The 27,275-nt window shown below is 43.0% G+C and overlaps 1 protein-coding gene across 2 annotated transcripts in view; it reads right to left on the reverse strand.

The window, feature by feature from the left end:
- Positions 1–6,168: 6,168 nt before the first annotated feature.
- The window catches only part of sf3a2 (splicing factor 3a, subunit 2), a 32,274-nt gene continuing 11,167 nt past the window's right edge, over positions 6,169–27,275 (reverse strand). For both annotated transcript variants that reach the window (XM_073068203.1, XM_073068204.1), the window contains 5 exons: positions 25,537–25,646; positions 24,064–24,113; positions 18,355–18,495; positions 17,115–17,183; positions 6,169–7,237 (listed from right to left, as the gene is read on the reverse strand). In XM_073068203.1, coding sequence (XP_072924304.1) covers positions 6,311–7,237; positions 17,115–17,183; positions 18,355–18,495; positions 24,064–24,113; positions 25,537–25,646 — 1,297 coding nt within the window. In that variant the 3' untranslated portion in view covers positions 6,169–6,310. The remainder of the gene's footprint in view (positions 7,238–17,114; positions 17,184–18,354; positions 18,496–24,063; positions 24,114–25,536; positions 25,647–27,275) is intronic.

Consider the following 27,275-nt stretch of genomic DNA (forward strand, 5'->3'; position numbering starts at 1 on the left):
CAATCCAGGCAGCATCCTGGTTAATCTCCTCTGCACCCTGTCTAATCCAGGCAGCATCCTGGTGAATCTCCTCTGCACCCTCTCTAATCCAGGCAGCATCCTGGTGAATCTCCTCTGCACCCTCTCTAATCCAGGCAGCATCCTGGTGAATCTCCTCTGCACCCTCTCTAATCCAGGCAGCATCCTGGTTAATCTCCTCTGCACCCTCTCTAATCCAGGCAGCATCCTGGTTAATCTCCTCTGCACCCTCTCTAAAGCTTCCACATCCTTCCTATGATGAGAAGATACTGGGTGCTTCCACGCTGAAATCCAGAAATTGCTGTCAGTGACTTTCTACGCCTTTACAGTCTACAAGGCAATTGCACAAAATCTACCAGAACAAACATTGAATTCATTGCCACAGGAGTGAAGGCCAAGTCTTTATGTATATTTAATACAGAGGCTGACAGATCCTTGATTGGTCAGGGCATAAAGGGATATGGGGAGAAGGCAGGAGATTGGAGCTGAGAGGTAAATTGGATCAGCCATGATGAAATGGTGGAGCAGACTTGATGGGCCAAATGGTCTAATTCTCCTCCTATATCTTAAGGTCTTATGAATTTACAAGAACTTAAGATATTTATAAATAACTTGTGCATAATATCCTGGGAATTTGGTTCTGCAAAGACAGTTTATTTTTAATGGTGTACTAAATCAAAACTGCAGCTATTTCTTTATTGAGACACAGCGTGGAATAGGCTCTTCCAGCCGCATTGCCCTTTGATCCCCCGATTTAATCGTAGCCTAATCACAGGACAATTTACAATGACCATATAACCTACCAACTGGTAGGTCTTTGGACTGCGGGAGGAAACCGGAGCACCCGGAGGAAACTCATTTGGTCACAGGGAGAACAAACAAACTCTTTACAGACAGAAACAACACACACAAAATGCTGGTGGAACACAGCAGGCTAGGCAGCATCTATAGGGAGAAGCGCTGTCGACGTTTCGGGCGTTTGAATTTCCAGCATCTGCAGATTTCCTCGTGTTTGCTCTTTACAGACAGGTGGGAATTGAACCCAGATTGCCTGTACTGTAAAGTGCTGTGTTATCACTATGCTATTGTGTTGCCCCAATAAGGGAAAGGGAGACAGAATTATTGAGAGCAGCTTTGGCCAGCAGTATGTGCAGTCACAAATATGTAAACAGATGAGATTTGGGCAGGTGGTCTGTAGGAATCAGCTGTTATTTCCATTTCAGCAGGCCTTTCGATTGCACGATTACTTTTGTGTGACGTGTCCAGGGATGGATAGCACCACTAGTGAGGGGGCTTGTTGTGTCCATTCTGGGGCAGCTCACTCACCTTTGGTCCCCACTGAGCACTCAGCTCTCACCTGTGGCTCCAAGTAGCTGTTTGCATGCGACACTGCAGTACACCGCTCCGACAAGCGGGCTAAACCAGGTGAGGGTAGCTAGCGGGCCTCATTCCAGTGAGATAAGGACACGCCTGTCCTAGCCAGCGAGGTCAGCTCTGGCAGACTGTGTGGATGAGATCCAATGGCCAGGAAGGCAGTTCTGCTGTGCTCCGTGGAGAGCGAAGGGCATGGCAAGGTATACAAGACATCATGGTCACCGACTGCCACCAATAAATTCTCTAGTTTATGACGCTTGTTCACATCACTGGACCTGGACTTCTGAGGTTGAGAGAGTGGAAATGTTGCAGTGCAATGGCTTTTCCACTTTAAAAGCTCTCCCTCACAGGTCACCTGTCATTGTTGGGGACAACAGACAACCAACAAATTGTATATCATCGATGATATTTCCATGTGAACACTGACGAGCTTCATTCCTGTCATCAACTATTATCACTCGTCTCTTCTGGATCTAAAGTTGGGCTCCATCTGTCATACAATCAGGGAGTAGGTACGCCAGCCGCGTTACTTCATTAGGAGTTTGAGGAGATTTGGTATGTCACCAAACACTTGCAAATTTCAACAGATGCATTGTGGAGAGTACTCTGACTGGCTGCACTACAGCCTAGCATGGAGGCTCCAACGGACAATGTTGTAGACTTAGCTAGCCCCATCATGAGCACAGTCCTCCACACCCACCCCACACCCATCTTTTTACACCAGCTACCTTTCATTCCAGTCTCAAACATTGACTGTCCATTTCCCTCCATAGATGCTGCCTGATGCAGTCTTCAGCTTCTGTGTATTGTACAAAGATGTTGGGATGACAAGAGATTCTGCAGATGCTGGGCATCCAGAGTAACACACACAAAACGCTGGAGGTTACTCAGTGGGTCAGGCAGCGTCCATGGAAAGGAATTATAAGAGTTGGCACTTTGGGTGGAGGCACTTCATCGGCACTGGTATCACTATCACAGGACATCATCTCAGTCCTGACAAAGGGTCTTGGCCCATTACGTAGATTCTTTATTCCGAAACGTTGACTGTTTATTCGTTTCCGTAGGTGCTGCCACACCTGCTGAGAGCCTCCAGTGTTTTGTGTGTGTGTGTGTTACAAAGATATTTGGGGAATTTTTCTGCAGTTGTTTGAGAACACAGAGAAACTACAAAAGAGAAAAAGAATGAAGAACTAATCTGAGCACCTTGAATTGCCACAGACTGTGGTTGAATTGCTAACCATTCCAATGCTGCTGCTGATCTTTGACAATGCTACCAACACCACTCGTTTGTGTTGGGAGACTGAATTAGCTGCATCTCTTTAACAACAGCTTCAGGAAAGTCCCTGTGGTTATCTATAGAATGCAGAACACTATTTTGATGGTTGATTACATTATCATTTTATGCAACTAGTTCTTAGAATTTTAATTATACTGAAAGCAGCACAGTAGCTTAGTGGTTAGCATAATGCTTTACTGCTTTGGCCTTTGGAAGATTCACTTCCACAGTATGCTCTCCCTGTGACTGTGTGGGTTTTCGCCCACATTCCAAAAGACTTGTGTGTTAGTTAGTACACTGTGGGCGTGCTGGTGCCAGAAACGTGGCGACACTTGTGGACTGCCCCCAGCACAAGCTCGGTCTGTGTTGGTGTTGAGGCAAACGATGTGTTACACTGTAGGCTCAACATTTGGATGTACACGTGACAAATAACAATCTTTATCTTTAAATCTCATTATCTTTAAAAAAAAAGCATGCAATCAATTTCCGACAATATGCAACAGCAGACTGAAGTCCATTGGGTTGTAAGATGAGCAGAACAAACACAGTACTGTGCAAGTCTTTGGCACCTATATATAGCTAGGATGCCTAAGACATTTGCACACTACTATATATGTCAACGTGGAGCAGAGCGAGTTTGCAAATCTGGCAGGAGCAATGGATGTTGGAAATGGCGAGGGTGTGTGGATAGGTGGCAGAGTGCCAGAGGAGGGTTAGCATGGGCGCAGACTCACCCAGCCCTGAGACACCAGGCAGGGTCATTTGACTCCAAACTGTTGATTTATAGATCATTACAGAATGTCCCTCTGGTGCTTCTCTCTCCCTTCCCCTTTTCCCACCCATGATTCCCTCTCCCTGCACCCTCTCACTCTCAGTCCACAGCAGAGACCCATTTCGGAATCAGGTTTACCATCACGCACATTTGTCAAGAAATTTGGTTTTTGCAGAGCTGTACTGTGCAATACATACAATTACCACAGTACTGTGCAAAAGTCTTAGTTATAAAAACTTAGCTGAAATATTGCAATATTGCACAACTCTAGTCAACAATTAACAAATGCTATAGTAAATGACTGTAATAATGCTACTTAAACTAGATTTCCCAGATCAGCTGTCAATGGAAAGTGAAATATTGATCAATCAAATGTACACAAAAACTATATAACTCAATTCAGCTCGATCTTCTAAGATTTGATTTAAAAGCTACGACAGAATCATGAAGTACTAGAACACTACACCACAGAAGCAGGATCTTTGGCCCATCTAGTTCATGACAAACTATGAACCTGCCTAGTCCCATCAACCTGCATACCCCTTCCATCCAAACTTCTCTTGAATGTTGAAATCGAAATCATATTCACTTGTGCTGGCGGCTCGTTCCACGTTCTCACCACTCTCTGAGTGAAGAAGTTCGCTTCATGTTGCCCTTACATTTCACTTTTCAGCCTTAACTCATAACCTCTAGCTCTAGTCTCACCCAACCTCAGTGGAAAAAGCTAGGTTGCATTTACCCATCTATACACCCCATAATTTTGTATATCCCTATCAAATCCCCCTCAATCTTCTATGTTCTACGGAATAGTAAAGAGTTTCTTTTCAAATACACTTCCTAAATGACGTGATGTTATATTGAAGTCGTAAAAGATGTTGGTGACGCCTAATTTGTAGTACAGGCAGTCCCCGTGATATGTACGAGTTCCATCCAGAGACAGAGAAGCAGTTTCAGCGACAGGTTAATATCGATGCAATGCTCCTCAGACAGGATGAAGAGGTCAATACTCCCCAATGCCATTAGGCTTTACAATTCTACCGCCAGGACAAGAACTTTTTAAAAGCTATTATTAATGCTTTTTGAGATAGTGATTTAGATGCATATCATATTTTTTTTACTGAGTTAAGTATTGTATGTAATTAGTTTTGCTACAACAAGTGTATGGGACATTGGAAAAAAGTTGAATTTCCCCATGGGGATGAATAAAGTATCTATCTATCTATCTATCATCCCTGAGTCCGTTTGTACGTAAGTCGGAACAAGTACATCCGGTATTATTTAGCATCAGTTAGTCAAACGTTTGTCTTAGTATATAGTATATATTTTACCTTTCTATGCATATAAAACTTAAGAAACAAATGTATTCAAATAATTAAACCACTGTGTTGCTTAGTAATAATTGTAGCTTTCATTGGGGCAGGGCCTTTCACATGCTCTATTATTCTCTTTATCCTTTAAAATTGTTCCGATCATTGACCGACTGTAGCCTAATGCTTTTCCAATGACCGATGGCATTTCACCTCTTTCCAAATGCTTTATTATTTCCACTTCATTTTCAATCACGATCTCTTCCCGTCAGTGGAACAGAAACACTGCAGGCGGCGGGTCCTGACCTGCGCCGGCTCCCGAGGCCCACTGGGTCCTAAGGACCACAGCACTGAATTCCTCGGGTCCTAAACTCCACCGCACTAAGACAGGTTAAATGGGACAAGTGGGGGCTGTGCTGGGTTTGGGTATTTGATCCTCCACAATATTCTGCGTGGGAATTTAAACTGGAGGTGGCAGTGTTTTATTTACAAGGTCGAGTTGCGAACTTGACATCAACCTGGCACGGGAGCGATCTGTCACTAAATCGAACTCGGGAACCTCCATTCTCTAGCCCGGTGCTGATCGGACTGCGCCACCAGCCGACCGGAACATGGGGGGGCGGGGTCAGGGTGAATTTTACTAAGAACAATTTAAGCCAAATACAAATTTAAACACTCATCACAGTGTCAACAGCAACGACTTAAAATGGCAGACGGCTTCGCGATCCAACTTAAAATGGCTGACGGCGTTCTCCTTTCTCGGTTCGTAAGTATGAGTTGTAAGTCAGACATTTGTAACTTGCGGACTACCTGTAATGTGTACAGTTTTGGCTACTTACCTACAGGAAATATACCAGTAAGATTGAGAGTGCAGAGAAAATTTACACGGATTTTGCCGGGACCTGAGTTCTGGGGAAAGTTTGAATAGGTTAGGATTTTATTTCCCAGAGTGTAGGAGAATGAAGGAAGATTTGATAGAGGTATACAAAATTATAAGGGGTATAGATTAGGTAAATGCAAGCAGGTTTTTTCCTGTGAGGTTGGGTGTGACTATAACTAGAGGTCATGGGTTTAGGGTGAAAGGTGAAATGTTTAAGGGGTACATGAGGGAAATCTTCATTTAGGTGTTGTGAGTGTGGACCTAGCTGCCAGTGGAAGTGTTGGATGTGGGTTTAATTGCAATATTTAAGAGAAGTTTGGATAAGTACATGGATTGAAGGGGTATGGAGGGCTTTGGACAAGGTGCAGATTTATAGAACAGACTAGTTCGCTGCAGACTAGGTGAGACAAAGGGCCTGTTTCTGTGCTGTAGTGTTCAACGACCAAAGATCTGAGATACAGAATATTTTAATAATTGGAAATAGTTGCACTAGTAAAATGTCATGTTAAAAAAAAAGATAAAATAATGCACACACTACAAATTGCTGGAAAATGTTTTTAATGAATGATGAAGTATTGCAGTTTTTTTTTACATTTGCAAGAACCCTAGATACAACCAAAATAACAATTAAAGACCAATCTACAAAAGTTACATTGCCGAAAAATTCTTAGAAAACACTGAGGTCAGTTAGTAGGAGGAGGAGGAGGAACACCAGGTGGTGGGAGAGGGGTGGGAGGTGTGGCTATTGGTGCAGACTCACTGGGCAGTGGAGGCCTGATCATTGGTGGAACCGGAGCAGGAACCGGTGCAGAAACTGGAGCAGGCACCGGAGCTGGAGGTGGGCCCTGTGGAGTTGGAGGTGGTCCCTGTGGAGTTGGAGGTGGCCCTTGAGGTGTTGGGGGCAATCCTTGCGGAGCCGGGGGCATGCCTTGGGGAGTTGGGGGCATGCCTTGTGGAGTTGGTGGCATGCCTTGTGGAGCTGGGGGCATGCCTTGGGGAGTTGGGGGCATGCCTTGGGGAGTTGGGGGCATGCCTTGGGGAGTTGGGGGCATATTCTGAGGTGCCGGGGGCATGCCTTGGGGAGTTGGGGGCATGTTCTGAGGTGCCGGGGGCATGCCTTGGGGAGTTGGAGGCATGTTCTGAGGTGCCGGGGGCATGCCTTGGGGAGTTGGAGGCATGTTCTGAGGTGTTGGGGGCATGTTCTGCGGTGTTGGGGGCATGCCTTGGGGAGTTGGGGGCATGTTCTGAGGTGCCGGGGGCATGCCTTGGGGAGTTGGGGGCATGTTCTGAGGTGTTGGGGGCATGTTCTGAGGTGCTGGGGGCATACTTTGTGGGGTTGGCGGCATGCTCTGTGGGGCTGGGGGCAAGCCTTGCGGAGTCGGTGGCAGTTGTGGTGGGACAGGTGGCACAGGACCTCCTGGTGGCATTGGCGGCATGGGCATGGCTGCTGGCCGTGGGGTTGGCATTCCCTCTGGTGGCACTGGACCCCTTGGTGGTACGCCATTCATGAGTGGTGGTGGTGGGGGTCTGGGCTTCAGTCCAGGTGGTCCAATAGGCAAGGTCGGGGGTTGTAACGGTTTCTCCATCTTGAAGTGGAACTGAAGGAAAAACTAGGGAGAGAAGAAAATGCAGAAGGTCAAACTAATCTCAACACAGAATTAAGTTAACAAAATTACTCGTTTATTTGTTCGTTATGTACCATGTTGCATGACAACATAGGCAATCACGGTCTTTCCATGCCCATGATTGTTCTTGGCAATTTTTTTCTACAGAAGTGCTTGACATCATCTTCTTCTGGGCAGTGTCGTTACAAGACGGGTGACCCCAGCCATTATCAAAACTCTTCAGAGATTATCTGCCTGGCATCAGTGGTCACATAACCAGGACTTGTGATATGCATCAGCTGCTCATACGACCATCCACCACCTGCTCTCATGGCTTCACGTGACCCTGATTGGGGGCTAAGCAGGTGCTACACCTTGCCCAAGGGTGACCCGCAGGTTAGCGGAAGGAAGGAGCATCTCACACCTCCTTTGGTAAAAACACATCTCTACTTTGCCACCCAAAAATTACTAGAGAGTTTAAAAGGGACCAAATAAAATAAACTGTTCCCATGATCTCATAACTGCTTTAATATTCTGTAGGCTGATGAGGCATTCAAGCCAGCTATGGGAGCTGAAGTTAATCGAAAAGGAAGTCGCCACACAGTAAAAAACATAACAGAACATGTAACACAGAGAAAGCAGATTTCAAAAATTCAAATTCTAAGTAAATTTACTATCAAGGTTAACACATACTGCCTTGAGATTCATTTTCTTGCAAACATTCACAGGAAAATACAGAAATACAATGGAATTTATGAAAACTATATAAAAACAAAGACTGGGCTACAACCAATGAGCAAACGAAGACAAATTGTGCAAATAGAATAAAAACAGTTTCTCAAACACGAGAAATTCTGCAGATGCTGGAAAATCCAGAGCAACAGACACAAAATGCTGGAGGAATTCAGCAGGTCAGGCAGCATCTATGGAAATGAATAAACAGCCGATGCTTCAGGCTGAGACCTTCATCAGTACAGTCTCTGACAAAGTACACGACTGGCCATCAAAACTGAAATCCATCAAATAGGTACTGTGCTTTAGCTAGGGGCAAAATGAAGACACTAAAAATTAATGTTTATTTTTCAAGACCATTTTTAGAATACGTCCCTGGGGGTGGGACAGGTATTAAGAGCAGTTATTTTTGATATATATTAATGAATCTCTTGGTAATAAAAGACATTAGTTCCAGATTGCTAGATGATAGAAAAGTATAACAGCAATTAACTCCAGAGCCATAAGCAAAGACAAACTAATAAAGTGAGAGTGGTATGATAGCGTTGCAGCTTGCTTTATAGCGCGAGTGACATTGGTTCAATTCCTGCCACCATCTGTAAAGAGGTTGTTCATTCTCTCCCGACTACTTGTGTTTCCTTTAGATGCTCTGTATTCCTCCCACATTCCAAAGAGGTGTAAGGGTTAGGGTTAGTGAGTTGTGGGCGTGCTATGTTGACTCCAGGAGTGCAGTGACTTTCAGGCTGACACCAGCACATCCTCACACTGTGCTGACTGCTGACACAAAACAAAACACTTCCCTATGTTTCAATGTACAAGTGACAAATAAAGCTAATCCTGAAAACGTTAAGAATGGGAAGCCACACATTGAATAAGGGGGAAATTATTGATCCCAACTTTCTAATATTCCAATTTCCTAAATGATCCCAATTTAAAAGATAGTTCAACTACAGAAAAACCTGGATGCAGAAATCACAAACTGATAATAGGAAAAGTTAAAACCATCAAAAAGCAAAAGGATAAGACAAACCTTCAAAAATATACTATTTAGGCTTCAGTTGAGGTATTGTCAGGATATCATGCTTTCCCAAGGAGAGTACAGAAGTGGTTAACCTAGATTGCAATGGGGTCTGAGCTGAAGCCTCAGCTGTACAGAATCTGTGCTAATGATAATGGTGAGGAGATTAAGCGTTTCAGTCAAATTTATCAGCAGAACAAAAATAGATGAGAAAGCTATTGAGAGACAGAGTCTGCAAATGACCATCAAATAGATGTGAGCAGACAAAAATTCAGCAGTTGATATTAAACAGCAAATCATTTTCCTCTACACTAAGATTTAAGCATACTAGCTTCTGGTGGTAATGCAGTAGGAACTTGACACCATTAACTCTAAACAGAACTTTGCCAACTTTGCACTCGTTTTCCATGGTATTGGTATTCCCATACCCATACCAGGCCAGGATGTAACCACAGATATAATAATGAGGCTTTATAAGGCATTGGTCAAATCAAATTTAGAGTATTGTAAGGAGTTTTGTACCTCTCATCTAAGAAAGGATGTCATTGGAGAGAGTCCAGAGGAGGTTTGAGAATTATCCCAAGAATGGAAGGGTTAATGTATGAGGAGCTGATGGCTCCGGGCCTGCACTCACTGGAGTTTAGAAGAATGTGGAGAGGACGTTTCCAATAGTCTAGGATGAGAGGGCATAACCTCAGAATAAAAGTATGTTCCTTTAGAACAGAGATGAAGAGGAATTTCTTTAGCCGGAGGGTGGTGAACCTGCGGAATTCATTGCCACAGATGACTATGGAAGCCCAGTCACTGGGTATATTTAAAGTGGAGATTGATAGGTTCTTGATTATTAAGGAGATCAAAAGTTATGGGGAGAAGGCAGGAGGATAATAAATCGTCTATAATTTATTTTTATTCAATTGTACAGCGCAGACTAGGCCCCTCCAGAACTTCGAGTCTCACTGCAGCAACCCCCAACAAACCCAATTAACCCTAACCTAATCATAGGACAATTTACGATGGCCAATTAACCTACCTGATGTGCCTTTGGTCTATGGGTGGAAACCGGAGGATCTGGTAAAAAAAAACCACGCATTCCACGGGGAAGACATACAGAGACTCCTCACAGAACAGTGCCGGAATTGAACTCTCTGAATGCCCCAAGCTGTAATAGTACCGCACAAACTGCTACACTACTGTGGCGCTCAGCAGAATGTAAGAGATATCAGGGGCAAGTCCTTTTACGCAGAGAGTGGCAAGTGCGTGGAATGGGCTGCTGACGACGGTGATGGAGGTGGATATGATAGGGTCTTTTAAGAGAGTCGTAGTCAGATATATGGAGCTGAGAAAAGTAGAGGGCCATGGGTAACCCTAGGCAACTTTTCAGGTAAGGACATGTTCAGCGCAGCTTTGTGGGCCCAAGGGCCTGTATTGTGCTATAGGTTTTCTATGTTTCTATGTAATGGTGGAGTTGGGAGGGGGGGCAATGTGATTTCTCGAACTTCTGGTTATTGCCCCCACTTCACCATTCCCATTTCCCTTTCTCATCCTTACATGCCCATCACCCCCTTTGGTGCTACTCCCCCTTCCCTTTCTTTCATGGCCTTCTGTCCTCTCCAGACAGATTCACCCTTCACCAGCCCTTTATCTATTTCACCTATCAACTTCCCAGCTCATTACTTCACTCCTCCACCTTTCCTGGTTTCACCTGTCACCTACCACTCTCCTCCCACCTGTTAACTCTGACCTCTCATCTCTTTTTTCCAGTCCCAATGAAGGGTCTCAGCCGAATTGTCAACTGGTTACTCTTTTACATAGATGCTGCCTGATCTGCTGAGTTCCTCCAGCATTTTGTGTGTATTTGATTTCCAGCATCTACAGATTTTCTCGTTTGTATATTCATTGTCTTCTGGCCACTGCTCTGAAGTCACCTCTGGCGGACTGGGCGGATGAGATCAACAGTCAGATCTAACAGTTTTACAACGATTTGTGGAGAGCGAAAGGAAATGACAAGGCACAGACGAAATTATGATTATCCACTGCAACCAAGGGACACCCGAGATGTGATAACTACTCACACCACTGGATGCGGACTTCCTAGTTTGAGAGAGTGGAATTCCACAGTGCAACAGCTTTCCCACTTTAAAAATTCTCCTGCATAGGTCTCCTGTCATTGTTGGATATAACCAATACTGCTGCTCTTGCCCACCCACTTTAAGGTTCCATGTGTTGTGCATTCAGAGATGCTCTTCTGCTCATTGCTTCTGTAACACGTGGCTTATCTGAATTACTGTCACCTTCCTGTCAGCTTAACCAAGTCTGCCCATTCTCCTCTGACCTCGCTCATTAGCAAGGGGTTTTTGCCCATAGACCTGCTCCTCACTGGATGTTTTTTTTTTGTTCCATGCACCATTCTCTATAAATTCTAAACCATTGTGTGTGAAAATCCCATGAGATCAGCAGTTTCTGAGATACTCAAACCACTCCATCTAACCCTGACCATTCCATGGTCAAAGTCACTTAGATCACATTTCTTTCCAATTCTGATGTTTGGTCTGAACAACAACTGAACCTCTTGACCATGTCTGCATGCTTTTATGCACTGGGTTACTGCCACATAATTGGCTGATTAGATATTTATATTAATGAACAAGTGGAGAGGTGTACCTAATAAAGTGGCCACTGGGTATAGCACTGAAACAGGCCCTTCAGCCCACAATGACTGTGCTAAACATGATGCCAATTAAAACTAATCCCATCTGCCTGCATATGGTCAATATCCCTCCATTCGCTGCCTGTTCATGGGCCTGTCTAAACGTCCCTAAAATTTTGTTGTCGTACCTGCTCCAGTTACTATCATGTCATCTCTGAACCCTCAAATTACTTGTAAGACCATAAGAGATAGGAGCAGAATTAGGCCACTCAGCCCATCGAGTCTGCTCCACCATTCCATCCTGGCTGATTTATTATCCCCTCTCAACCCCATTCTCCTGCCTTCTCCCCCCCCCCCAAGCATTGATAGCTTTACTAATCAAGAACCTATCAACCTCTGCCCTAAATACACCCAAAAACTTAGCCTCCATAGACGTCTATGGCAATGAATTCCAGATTCAGCACCCTCTGGCTAAAAAAATTCCTTCTAGTCTCTGTTCCAAATGGATGTCCCTCAATTCTGAGGCTGTGCTCTCAGATCCCAGAAACCCCCACCATAGTAACATCCCCAAGATCCAATTCATCCAGGCATCTCAGCACCTGATAGGTTTCAATGAGATCCCCCCTCATCCTTCTAAACTCCAGCAAGCACAGTCCCAGAGCCACCAAACATTCCCCAAATGTCAACCCTTTCAATCCGGGAATCATCCTGTAATGTATTGACCAGAACTGTACACAATAATCCAAATGTGAGCATTACATAGCTACAACATGACCTACTGAATTTTATCCCAACAACCCACTGATGAAGCAAGTTATGCTATGTGCATTTTCTACCACCCCATCTACAGTGGTCCCAGGTTTGTGAACCCTGTAGAATTTTCTCTATTTCTGCATAAATATGACCTAATTGTGATCAGATCTTTACATAAGTCCTGAAACTATATAGAGAGAACCCAATTAAATAAACACAAAAACATGATACTTGTTCATTTAGTTATTGAGAAAAATGATCCAATATTACATGTATTTGTTGGGAAAAGTATGTGAACCTCTGGGGTAATGCCTTCTACAAAAGCTATTTGGAGTCCAGTGTTCCAATCTCATGAGATGAGATTGGAGGTGCCGGTTGTAGAAGTGCCCTACCCTATAAAAAAGACACACTAAGTCAGCTACTGACAAAGCCTGCTCTTCTTAAGAAAGATCTGTTTATGTGCATCATGCCTTGATCAAAACAATTTTCAGAAGACCTTACAAGAATTGTAGAGATGCATGAAGCTGGAAAAGGCTACAAAAACATTTCTAAAGACCTGAGTGTTCATCAGTCCACAGTAAGAGTAATTGTCCACAAATGGAGAAAACTCAGTACTGTTGAAACTGTCCCTAAGAGTGGGCATTCTGCAAAGATCACACCGAGAGGTGAAAAAGAACCCAAAAGTAACAGCATTAGAGCTGCAAAAATCTCTAGAACTTGCTAAAGTTTTTGTTCATGTGTCCACTATAAGAAAAACACTTTAGAAGAATGGTGTTTGTGGAAGGACACCACAGAGGAAACCACTGCTCTCCAAGAAAAACACATTGCTGCACGTCTCAAGTTTGCAAAAGACCACCTGGATGTTCTACAACACCTCTGGGACAATGTCATGTGGACAGATGAGATAAAAGTTGAACTTTTTGGCAGAAATGCACATTGCTATGTTTGGAGGAAAAAAGGCAATGCACACCAACACCAAAACCTCATCCCAACTGTGAAGCATGATGGAAGGAGCATCATGGTTTGGGGCTGTTTGCTGCCTCAGGGCCTGGACAGCTTGCAATCATTGAGGGAACAGTGAATTCAGATTGTATCAAGACATTTTACAGGAGAATGTCAGGGTAGCAGTCCATCACCAAAAGCTTAATAGAAGTTGGATAATGCAACAAGACAATGTTCCAAAAGACAGGAGTAAATCAACAACAGACTGGTCTAAAAAGAAGCAAATTTGTGTTTTGGAATGGCTGAGTCAAAGTCCTGACCTTAATCCTATAGAAGTATTGTGGAAGGACCTGAAGCCAGCAGTTCATGCAAGGAAGCCCACCAACATCCCAAAGTTGAAATAGTTTTGTAAGGAGGAAAGGCCTATAATTCCTCCAAGCTGATGTGCAGGACTGATCAAGTTAACGGAAACACCTGGTTGAAGTTATTGCTGTATAAGGGGGTCACACCAGTAACCGAAAGGTTCACATACTTTTTCCAACAAATACATGGAATATTGAATCATTTTTAGACCATACGACTTTGGAACAGAATTAGGCCATTCAGCTCATCGAGTCTACTCTGCCACTCTATCATGGCTGATTTATTATCCCTCTCAATCCAATTCTCCTGCCTTATGCCTTTAACCTTTAGCTCCCTGACTAATCATGAACCTATCAATCTCTGCTTTAAATATAACTATTGACTTGGTCTCTACAGCCACCTGTAGCAACAAATTCCTTAGATTTACCATCCTCTGGCTAAAGAAATTCCCCATCTGTGCTCTAAAGGGATGTTCCTCTACTCTGACGTTGTGCCCTCTGGTCCTAGGCACAGTACGTTTTCTCAATAGGTATAATGTTTTTCACATTATTTATTTAATTGGGTTCTCCTTATCTAGGTTTAGAACTTACATGAAGATCTGATCACATTTTAGGTCACATTTATGCAGACATAAAGAAAATTTTACAGGGATCAACTTTCTAGCACCACTGTAGTGTTGCCACTTTCAGGAAGCAATGGATTTGCACTTCAAGATCCCTCTGTACATCAGTGCTACTAATTACCCCAAATTACTTTGTCACTTCTCGAGCGCTTAACATCTCTATGCTGGACAATTTATTTATTTATTTGTTTCTTTTTTTGTTTGTTGAGATGCAGCGCGGAATTCAAGCCACACTGTCCAGCACTCCTGATTTAACCCCAACCTAATCACGGGACAATTTACAATGACCAATTAATCTACCAACTAGTGTGTCTTTGGATTATGGGAGGAAATCAGAGCACCCTGAGGAACTCACGTGGTCATGAGGAGAACATACAAACTTCTTACAGACAGCGGCGGGAATTGAACCTGGGTTGCGGGTACTATAAAGCATTGTGCTAAGCACTATGTGACCATACCATCCCTACTTAACTTTGTTAAGTTCATAGGAATGGTTTTGGGGACAGAAAGGGGAGTCAGGAGTCAGTTTACTTAATATTTTTTAATTAGAGATACTGCATGGAATAGGCCCCATTGCCAACAATATCATAACCCTCTATTTAGACAATAGATGCAGGAGTGGGCCATTCGGCCCTTCTAGCCAGCACCGCCATTCACTGTGATCATGGCTGATCATCCACAATCAGTACCCCGTTCCTGCCCTCTCCCCATATCCCTTGACCCCGCTATCTATAAGAGCTCTATAATTTAACCCCACTATCTATAATTTAACCCTGATTTAATCACAGGACAATTTACAATGATGAATTAACCTACTAATCGGTATGTCTACGGACTGTGGAAGGAAACCAGAGCACCCTGAGGAAACCCACACATTGTGTGGGATGTATAAACTCCTTACAGAGGACTCAGGATTGACTCTGAACTATATTAGTATCAAGCTAACTGCTATGCTACTGTGATGACCTATTTAACACTCTTTAGGGACAGTGATGTGGGAGTTAGAGGTCAGACATATGCTCTAGGCTCCACATTCAAAGTCCAGTGAGGACTCTCTGGACTTCCATGGAAGTCAGGCTGTTCCAGGTCGGTGCTTCCAAAAATCAGATCCAAGAGGCACGGGGTCATGTCAGTCAGCATGCCTGGTGTTCGATGTCCTGTCATTGGCTAGTCCGGGGGTGAAAACCAATGATCCATTGGAAGTCTGAAAGTTGAAGCCCAATGGCTTCGGCTATCGGAAGCCCAAAGACCTGATCTGAAATTGGAGGACTGTCTGTGTGTGTGAAGGAGGCACGGAGCTTGTTGTGTTGGTTGTTAATGCAAACAATGCATTTCACTGTATATACGGTTCAATGTACACGTGATAAATATATCTGAACCTGGAATATCTTTGTTTTTGTTCATCAACTCTATTTCTTTGACCTTTCAACCATTGATTTTGGGAATGAGGCATCATGGGCTCATTGGGCCATATGTATTCTAAATACAAATATACAAGGTCAAATTGTCCGGTCTGGTAGCAAAGCTAAAAAAAGCATTTCATATAAACGATAAGAGACTCAGTGCTCTGGCTGTCTCACAACACCTCACAAAAGTCTAGTAGGCAGCCGGGGAAGTTAATAAATGGATCTTAATGATTGAAAGAGAAATTAAATACATAAATAGGGAGATTATGTTCATTTACAAGGGATGTAGGAAGATCAATACTGCAATATCATTCCCCATTTTTAAGGAAGTATGTTAATACACCAGATGCAGTTAAGAGGAGGGTTACTGAACTGATACTTAGAATAGGAGGGATGTACTAAAAGGTTTGACAGGCTACATTTAAGAGACTCAGACAAGTGCTAGGCAGCTTGATTAAATCATATAAGGACCATGCAAAATTCTTAGGTTCCCTAGCTGTATATATGTGCACAATACAGAGATACTGAGGCCCAAATTATTGATTGTTTATTCCTGTCCATAATTGCTGCCTGACCTGCTGAGTTCCTCCAGCATTGTGCGTGTGTTGCTCAAGACACTTGAGGGATATAGACTGGTTGGATATGGAATAAATGTTTCTACTTGTGAGAGAATTTAGAACAAGGAATCATTATTAAAAAATATAAATCATGTATGGTAGATGAAGTGAAATTCTCTCAGGAGTTTGTGATTCTTCAGAACTTGTTTCTCAAAGGGTGTTGGAACAGAGTCCTTAAATATTTTGAAGGCAGGGGTAGACTTTTGATAAGCAAAAGGAAAGCCAGGGATTCAGAGCTGAGGCTTTACTCAGATCAACCATGAACATGGGCACCACAGTAGCTGTACATAGGCGCCACAATACAGCTCGGGGTGTTCTGGTGTTCAGATTTCAATTCTGGTACTGTCTGTATGTTCTCCCCATGAACCACACAGATTTCCTCTGGATGCTCTGGTTTTCTCCCACAGTTCAAAGATGTACCGGGTATAGGTTAATTAGTCAGTGTAATCTGTCCTATCATTAGTATCGTATTAAATAGGTAGGCTGCTGGCTGGTGCAGCTCGTTGGGACCTGTTCTGCATTTACTGTCTAAGGCTTGAGGGGCTGAGGGCCTATTCCTGCCTCTCATTCATCCATTCATGTATAAACTTGAATAGCAAAGGCTTTCTAGATCTCAACTTTCTGTTGTGCTGTTGAAGAAGTTCTGTGTGACCTTTCACAGAAATATTATTATCTGTTGATCTAAATAACGCTTTGCTGAAAAGAAGCTAGTCATAATCAAAGAATACAGACAGTTTACATTATACAGAAAGATCTGGAATGATTATGTAAATAAAAAGATACCTGCTTTGTTTCTCTATTCCAGTGGGTCCAAAACTTTCCCTCAACTTTATCAATTTCTCTGCTTGGTACCTAAGGGCAATAGAAGACATGTTGAGATATTTGACTTGTTGAGTACAGTTATCAAATATAGATATTTCAGTGCTCTATCTCCTTTTTTCAATAGTCTAAACAAAATGTGTGCAGTAGGGAAGATAGAATTAAAGTTGTAATCTGAAACAAAGTTGTTGATAATAAAAACACAGACATTCCTTAATGTAACATCCACCCTAAGCATTTTTTTTCTTCACAAAACAAAATGGAAAAATATGGCCCAAGCACTTTTTCTAAAACTGCTCCATTTTGTTCAGACTTGTTTATGTACTGTTTCCTCTCATTCACTTCATTCCCTTTTGTAAATGATCAGCATTTTAAAAATACCTCCGTGATACCAACTCCCACCACCTACTTATCAGTAAAATTTCTAGCCTAGGGGTTTCCCCAAACGTTACATAGTCAATGACTGGCATTACTCGATGTAGCAGGCTAGTATTTAATATTCTACAGTACTTAAGACCATAAGGCATAGGAAAAGAAATATGCCATTTGGCCCGTTGATTCTGCTCTGCTATTCTATCACGGCTGATTTATTATCCCTCTCAACACTATTCTCCCTGTAACCTTTGACGCCCTGACTAATCAAGAACCTATCAACCTCTACTTTAAGTGTACCCAATGGTTTGGCCTCCATAGCCGTCTGTGGCAAGGAATTCCACAGATTCACCACCCTCTGACGAAAGAACTTCGTCATCTCTGTTTGAATGGGACATCCTCCTATTCTGAGGCTGTTCCCTCTGGTCCTAGACTCCCCCACTATTGGAAACATCCACTCCATATCCACTCTATCTAGGTCTTTCAATGAGATTGCAAAATTACAACCTTCCCCCATTCTTCTAAACTCCAGCGAGTATAGGCGAAAAATGGCAAGAGTTTTGATTAAGATTAAAATCCATTACATAACTTTGTCACATAAGAGATATAGATGAACAGAACTGAAGACTATTCCTGTTAACTTGGCTCATAATTTCAATTATTTAAGTTCATTCAGCTTTAAATTTGAATAGATAGAAGTGTTGGATAAGTTACACTTAATGCAGATAAAACAAATTAAATATTAGCAATTATGTATAATTTTTAAATTCAAAACTTATTTTGAGCACCAGAGTAATCTCAAGATCACTATCAATTCCTTAAAGTATATTACCTTAAAAGAAATGGTTTCATATGGCTCAGCTGCAAACAACAAGTACTGCCAGCGTCTGTCCGGCGGTTCAATTCGTTGTTCATATGCAGACATAAACCGATGGCGTGGAATTACGCCTTCTGCAATTTCTGGATAATCAATCTGGAGGATAAAATTGGAATTTATTCAAAATTTAAAGTAAATTTATTATCAATGTGCAGATTAGTCACCATATACAACCCTGAGATTCATTTTCTTGCAGACGTTCACAGTAAATACAAAGGAACACAAAAGAATCAATGAAAGTTCGCACTTAACAAGATGGACACTCAACTAAGGTACAAAAGACAAGCTGGGAAAATTAAAAAAATAATAATAAATAAATAAGCAATTTATACCGAGAACATGAAATGAAGAATCCTTGAAAGTGAGTCTGTTGGTTGTGGGAACAGTTCTATGATGGAGTGAGTGAAGCTGAGTGAAGTTATGCCATCTGGTAGAGGGCCAAGAACTGTTCCCAAACCTGGTGGTGAGGGTCCTGAGGCTCCTGTACCTTCTTCCTGAAGGCACTAGCGAGAAGAAAGCATGGCCTGGATGGTAATTAAACCAGCTTTTGATAAATACATATTCATATACCATATTGATTGATAGGTTGTCCGTAATTTTTGATGATGACAGAAACCTGTGTGGGAGAGTTTTTAAAGTTGAAAATCCATTGCACTGGGTCAGTTCCAGTGATATGAGGCAGCGCCTCAAGAAGGTAACATCCATCATTAAGGACCCTCACCATCTACCTGTACACCTACTTGTTAATACAAATATCTAATCAGCCAATCATTTGGCAGCAATTCAATGCATAAAAGCATGCAGACATGGTCAAGAGGTTCAATTGTTGTTCAGACCAAACATCAGAATGGGGAAGAAATGTGATGTAAGTGACTTATGATCATGGAATGATAGTTGGTGCCAGTTGGGGTGGTTTGAGTATCTCAGAAACTGTTGATCTTCAGGGATTTTCATGTACAACGGTCTCTAGAGTTTACAGAGAATGGTATGACAAAAAAAAACTCAGTGAGCAGGAGTTGTGTGGGTGAAAATGCCCTGTTAATGAGGAAAATGGTTAGAATGGTTCAGGCTGACAGAAAGATGACAGTAATTCAAATAACCATGTGTTACCTGTTATGCCGTTGGCCCCCTCCTTTGTGAAAATCGCAAGAACTCTAGTTAAGGGGGGTCAACTGACCCAAGAGAGAGAGACGTGCGGAAGACCACGTTCTCCCAAGAAGCAGAATAAAGGTGACTTTGACTATTGTCTCATGGAGACCACGTGAAAAGCCCTCGGGCAAAGTGGGCTGGTTGAGAGAGAGATCGCATTACCTGCAACTTGATTGACACCTGCGATCCCGTGAAGAAGTATAAAGGTGGGTCTGAGGGGAGGACCCTCAGACGCACCCAGTAGACGCACCCAGTAGACACGAGATCGATTCCCGTGGGAGCGGGACGCCATTTTGAAGGAAGCCACGTGCGTTAGATTCCGAATTTGAATCTGTGGCTAAAACCAACGAAAGACTGCTTTTAAATAACAACGGGGAAGTCTGCTCCCCTGATTCCAAGGATTTGCTCTGCCAAGACGACGGGCAAGTGTGCATCTTTTCTACATCATCTCTTTCTCTCTACAACGTAAAAACCCCAGCGGGTTCCCAGAAAGGAAAAAGCCTACAAACTTCTGAGTGACTCTTTATACTTCCGTTGGACTCAGTATTACCCCCTAGACAACTGTAGAGCTTATTTCTGATTGATTATGGTTACACCGGTGTTTTAGATTGAGTTTTGACGACGTGTATGATCTGAATGTTTTGTATTAACCATACGTTTGTGCCCTTGTTGAATAAAATGTTTGAAAATAGTAGCATCCGACTCAGCTGATCCATCTATCTTTGCTGGTAAGTTACCTGGTTACGGGGTTTTCGTAACAAGTGGGGTGCTCGTCCCGGATCTGAAACCAAACGGGAGGGTCAGTGAATCGGGCTGTAAGTCCAAACTTAAATCTGGTTACGCAGGTAGCCAGACGGGAAACCAGCAAAGATGGATGTGGAGGAATTTAGGAGAAACCCGACGGTAGAGGCGCTAAGGAAGGCTACAAAATCAGACTTGGTAAATTTGGCGCAGGCATTAGACCTCACAGCGGTGAAGCCAGCAATGAAAAAGCAGGAAGTGCGAAGGGTCATACAACAGCATTACGTTGGGAAGAAGGTGTTTGCAGCTGAGGATTTGGAAAATATTCCCGAAAGGAGATTAGCGAGTGGGACAGATCAGGCAGAGTTGGAGAAAGCAAGGCTGGAACATGAGTTTAAAGTAAAGCAGCTAGAAGTAGAAGCAGCTGAGAAGGCTGCAGAGAGAGAGAGCTGAGAGGGAAAAAGAAGCCGAGAGAGCCGCGAAGGAAAGGGCTGTGGAAAGAGAGCATGTGTTCAAACTAAAGGAATTAGAGATAGAACAAGATCGTGAGCTCCAGCTAAAGCAGCTAGAAATAGAAGCAGAAGAGAAACAAAGGAGCCATGAATTGGAGCTGGACAGGCGAAAGCAAGAGCGAAGAACTCAAGGGGAAGAGAGACAGGAGGGGTTTGATATTAGTCGGGCGTTGAGGTTGGTCCCCCCGTTCGAGGAGACGGATGTTGATAGTTATTTCTTGCTTTTTGAAAAAGTGGCAGGGAATCAGCAGTGGCCCAGAGAGCAGTGGGTGGCGTTGTTACAAAGTGTGTTACGAGGAAAAGCACAGCGGGTATATACCGCGATGCCCCCAGAAAGGGACGGAAATTATGCTCAAGTAAAGGAGGCCATTCTCCGAGGTTACGAGTTAGTACCTGAGGCGTATAGACAAAGGTTCTGAAATTTAAGAAGAGGGTGGAATCAAACGTATACCGAGCTAGCCCATGAGAAGGGTGTGCTCTTGGACCGTTGGTGCACAGCTGAAAAGGTGGCCGAGAACTATGGGCGTATCAGGGAGTTACCGGGGGAGGGCGTGGACCTCCTGTTGGGTAATGACCTCGCGGGTGGGAAGATCGGAACCGCCCTGATAGTTGAGGCCCCGCCCATGGAGTCCCCGAGCTATCGCGCATGCGCGGACACTCGCAGCCTGTCGAGAGCGGCGGCTGGGACAGCGCGCAGTTTGAAATTGGCCCAGACGTTTTTACCGACCCTACACCACGAGGGTTCAGAGGGTGGTAAAACAGAAGGTAGTAAAGTAAAAGGGGGTAAGGGCGAGGAGATAGCCCCCCCCTTAGTGAAGAGAAAGGTCCTAGAGGTAGGAAATAAAGATGAGAAACAGATAAAGCTGTTAAAACGTCCAGAGTTGGACGTTTTTGATCTGTCTGGTTTGGCAGAATTGTTTGGAGAAGTTGAGAGTTCTAAAGATGTTCTCGATGGTCCCGAGAGTGAAATGAGGGCAGTCTTAGAGGAGAAGGGTATCCTTGCTGTGGAGAAGTCAGCTGACATGGCCGAGGAGGTTGTTTCAGCTCGCAGGGTTGCGCCTTCCCCAACAGGGGGCTGCCTGGAGAGTAACTGGAAGGAGGGGGGGACGTTAGAATTTGAAAAAGATACGGGTGTTGAAAGCCTGGAAGAGGCCAATGTCCCGTTTGAGTGTGTCCAAGATGGGGATGCACGTGATGCTGAACCTAGTCACGGAGCTCAAGGAAAAGGGGAATGTGTAGTTCCCAAATTGAATGAAGAAAATTTAAAGGCTGGATTGACACCAGAAGCAGCAACCAGGCTACAGAGACAATGGCTTGGTACCACAAAGCCTGTGAATCAATTACAGGTTGAGTTGGAAGGTAAATGGGCCCCACACGCTATTGTTATTCCAGAGTGTGGTGTGAAAAGGCAGAATTTGAAATGCTGTCTGAACAAAGCGGGATCGCTTGCGGATCTTAAATTGGAAACTAATAGCATGACGGGTCCTGAAGAGAAAAACGACAAATTGCCTAAAATTAAGGAATTGGGTGGTCTAAGTTTGGAACACGCTGATAAAATAACTCCTATGAAAGGAGCGGGCGAAAGCCTATTTCGCCAGGGTGCCCAAGATCGCCACGAGGGAATTAACCGGAAAAGAGGCGAGGGTTAATGGGGACGCAATTTTTAAAATAGCAGAAGCCGGTTTTAAGGGATTTTGACAAAGTATGTGAATAATAAAGACAACACCCATGGAAGCTTGACTGTTAAGTTTGAAAGTAACATAAAAATTTGTCTTTTGCATGAACCTTTGTAGATGTATGTAAGCTAAGATCACACCTCCTTAGTTATGTTGCTGAAGAAAGCAAATAAATAAGGTGGTTATTGAGCTGAAGTTTGATGCTACCAGGCGTTAGTATGGCACATGAGGTTAAGGTATTAAAGAAAAGGGGCACTGTACTTGTTACCTGTTTAGATACTGACTTGAATGTATAACAGTAGTACTCTGTGAAGAGAAAAGCTTGTGTAGTATGTAGATTCAAAAAAAAAATCCTGTGTCAACCTGTTTTTAACCGCTGGTTAAAAACCCATTATGGGGGGAGGTGTTATGCCGTTGGCCCCCTCCTTTGTGAAAATCGCAAGAACTCTAGTTAAGGGGGGTCAACTGACCCAAGAGAGAGAGACGTGCGGAAGACCACGTTCTCCCAAGAAGCAGAATAAAGGTGACTTTGACTATTGTCTCATGGAGACCACGTGAAAAGCCCTCGGGCAAAGTGGGCTGGTTGAGAGAGAGATCGCATTACCTGCAACTTGATTGACACCTGCGATCCCGTGAAGAAGTATAAAGGTGGGTCTGAGGGGAGGACCCTCAGACGCACCCAGTAGACGCACCCAGTAGACACGAGATCGATTCCCGTGGGAGCGGGACGCCATTTTGAAGGAAGCCACGTGCGTTAGATTCCGAATTTGAATCTGTGGCTAAAACCAACGAAAGTCTGCTTTTAAATAACAACGGGGAAGTCTGCTCCCCTGATTCCAAGGATTTGCTCTGCCAAGACGACGGGCAAGTGTGCATCTTTTCTACATCATCTCTTTCTCTCTACAACGTAAAAACCCCAGTGGGTTCCCAGAAAGGAAAAAGCCTACAAACTTCTGAGTGACTCTTTATACTTCCGTTGGACTCAGTATTACCCCCTAGACAACTGTAGAGCTTATTTCTGATTGATTATGGTTACACCGGTGTTTTAGATTGAGTTTTGACGACGTGTATGATCTGAATGTTTTGTATTAACCATACGTTTGTGCCCTTGTTGAATAAAACGTTTGAAAATAGTAGCATCCGACTCAGCTGATCCATCTATCTTTGCTGGTAAGTTACCTGGTTACGGGGTTTTCGTAACATACCACAATGGTGTGCGGAAGAGCATCTGAGTGTACAACACACTGAACTTTGAACTGGATGGGCTACAGCAACAACACACCACAAGCATACACTCAGTGGCTATTTTATTTGGTACAGGAGGTATCTAATAAAGTAGTCACTGAGTGAAAGTACCCACTGACTATCCTGACACCCAGTGACCAGGATTTGGAATGGGTATAATAGCCTGCTAAGCTAAAACACATGGCTAGTGCATGAGAAGTGGACAGATATACTAGATAATAGAAGTCAGGCAGATTCACATTACATCCAGCAGTGAATCCTCTTCAAAATGAATAGATAGCTTACTGAATAAAAGAATGGAATTTACTCTTCAATGCAAAGACAGCACAAAAGGATTTTACCTGAAATAGGAGACTTTGCTGTCCCATTTCTGCATCCCTCTGTTTGGTCACTATAAAACAAATGGTAAATCTTGATATACTTAAACTGGGTTAACACCTGCAGCTAAAGCAGAGTAGTGCTGACTACCCTCCACATGCTAGAATAGATGGTGCAGCAATTTACTTTGCAAATGTTAATACGAACTTTAAAAAAAGTCACGTGATTGTTAATCAATTCCACAATATTCATAAACTGAAGAGGTCTAATGGAATTTGCTGACAGAGATTACAGAACAATACAGCACACTACTAGCCCTTCAGGCCACAATGTAGTACTGACCTTTTAACCTACTTAAAAATCAATCTAATGCTTCCCTCCCAAAAGCCCACTATTTGACTTTCATCCATGTGTCAATGTAAGTCTTAAATGTACACTAATGCCTCTGCTTCTACCCAATACCCATGGCAGCATGTTCCACACACCTACCACTGTATTTTAAATAAAAACTTACTTCTGACTACCCCCCTTATACTTTCCTCCAATCACCTTAAATTATATCTTTTTGTATTAGCTATTTATACCCTGGGGAAACATCTCTGGCTATCCACTCGATCTCTGCAGCTTTCATCCTCTACACCTCTGACTGATTGCTATGATTTGGTAAAAATGGCAATTTATAATAAAATCTCTCCCTGCAGCCTCTGCGGTCAAGAAACTAAGTTCAAAAGTCAGGAAGCTATGTTGAAGCTTTATAAAATTTCAGTTATTCCACATCTAGAATATTGTATGCAGTTCTGGCTGCCCCATTATAAGAAGAACGTCAAGGCTTTGGAGAGAATGTAGAAGAGTTTTACAAGAATTCACCAGGACTAGACAGCATGTGTTATAAGGAGAAGTCAGACAAATTTGGGTTGTTTTCTCTGGAGCACCAAAGGCTGAGGGGAGATCTGAGAGATTCCTAAGATTGAAAGGCGTATCTAGAGTAGGTAGACACTATCTTTTTCCCAGGGTTAAAATGTCTGACACCAGAGGACATACATTTAAGGTGAGAAGGATTACAATCAAAGGAGATGTGTGAGACAAATCATTTTTCAGATTTGTGGGTGCGCGGAAAGCACTGCTGGGGTGGTGGTGGAGAAGGCAAATACAATAGAAGCAGTAAAGAGGTTCTCGGATAGGCGCAGGAATGAAGGATATGGAAATTATTTAAGCAGAAGGGATTGGTTCATTTGGGTATTTGATCACTAATTTGGTTCGGAACAACTCTGCATCAAAAGGGCCCGTTCTGGAAGGATGTCTGGAAGGGTTTAGACTGGGTGCAGGTAGATACAGAAGATCAGCACAACATTGTGAACTGAAGGGCCTAATCCTGTGGTGTATTAAAGTTATTAAATATTAGTAATTTGAAATCATGTTTTCTATGTCCCAATTTACGAATTTTTGTTTTTTTAAAAAAAAGCAATTGCCAAAATGGCCCATAATGTCACATATACCTTTATAACCAGGCCGACCAATTTTCACAAATTTCTTCACCTCCACTTTAACCTTCTCAGGGGCAGGCTGTGCTGGTGATTCCTTTGCCTCTTTTGCTGCTCGCCGGGCCCTGTATTCAAACCATTGAACAGATCACTTGGCAGGGAATTGCCATACCTTTACAAATTTCATCCTCTTAGCTGGCAAAAAGCAATTCTCAAGGCAATGTACACCCACCCAGCAGTTGCAAAAGCATGTAGTACAGGGATGGCCAACCTACGGCGCATGTGTGAAAAGTGGCGCATTGGATGATCAGCAGTGTGCGTTGCACCCCAGTGGTAATAAGAAAGTAAGCCTACTCATGCAAAAAGTATTAACCAAAAACCAATTTGTAGAAAAAAAATTTATAACAGGAATGCCGTTGCATCACACGTTTTTGCCAGTTTACAACTGACACTCGTGCACTACGGAGTTGTGCTTTGTTCCTCCTTCGTGAACAGCTGAAGTTTTGTACTTTTTCAAAAACTAAGCCTTGTTTTTACATTCAGTTACCCATCACAGTGCAAAAGAAAATGAGCAAAAGAAAAGCAGAAAGTGATAGTAAGCGTGAATTCAATGAACAGTAGGAAAATGAGTTCTTATTTATAGCGGGTCCGTTAGGAAAACTGTTCTGCATTGTTTGTGAAAACACTTTCTCACATAATAGAAGACATGATCTTAATAGACACTATAAAACACAACATCATACTGAAATAGAAGGAAAACTGAAGCTAGTGCTTGGGTCCGAGTTATGGAAAGAATATGTGATTAAGAAAAAGGAAGAAATCAAAAGAAGACAAAATGTATTTGTTAGAAGTCTCATTAAGGTAAGTAATGTTTATCTTGTTTTATATTAAATCAATATATCATGTAAGGATGCAAATATGTCTATATTAACATATTTTTACAAGTACTGAATGGGGGTACAAGAGTTGTATGGCACATCTGAACTCATGCATGAAAAAATTGATGCATGGAATGTAAAGGGTTGGCCACCCCTGATGTAGTATATTATCTCATTTCTGCATTGAGCCTGTGATGATCATGAACGTTTATCCTAGCTATATATGTGCCTAAGACTTTTGCACATTACTATACCTCCTCTCTGAGGGTGGTAGCGAGAAGAGGACATGTCCCTAGCTAGTGGGAGTCCTTAATGATAGACTCGTTGTTTTTGAGGCATCACCTTTTGAATGTAGCCAGCCAATGGTGTGGTGGCATCAGCAATGGACTTCAAGGTGAATGGTCCCAGGTTCAATTCCTGCCAGCTCCTTGCAAACTTTCTATCTGTGCTGGGTTGAGTGTTGAGATAGCAACTCAGCCTCATAGAGGAACAAGACAAATGCTAAAGAAATGGCAAAAATGCTGCTCAAGGCATGGAAAGGAACAACAGCAACCTTTTGAACTTGGATTACAGGGAGATTTCATAATTATGAAAGGTACAGACAGGGTACATGCAAGCAGGATTTTTCCACTTGAGCTGGATGAGACTAAGTCATGGATTAATGTTTGAGGGCAATCTGAGGGGGAATTTCTTCACTCAAGAGGGTGGTGAGAATATGGAACAAGCTGTCTGTGCAAATGGATGTGGAGTATGAAGGGACTTGGTCAATGGGATTAAGCAGGTTAATAGTTCAGTAAGGACTAGATGAGCCAGAGGGCCTGTTTTTGTGCTGTAGTGTACTAACATTCAATGATTTTTCTGTTGCATACAGCTTGT

Source organism: Hemitrygon akajei, chromosome 16 (assembly GCF_048418815.1).
Source record: "Hemitrygon akajei chromosome 16, sHemAka1.3, whole genome shotgun sequence".
Lineage (NCBI taxonomy): Eukaryota > Metazoa > Chordata > Chondrichthyes > Myliobatiformes > Dasyatidae > Hemitrygon > Hemitrygon akajei.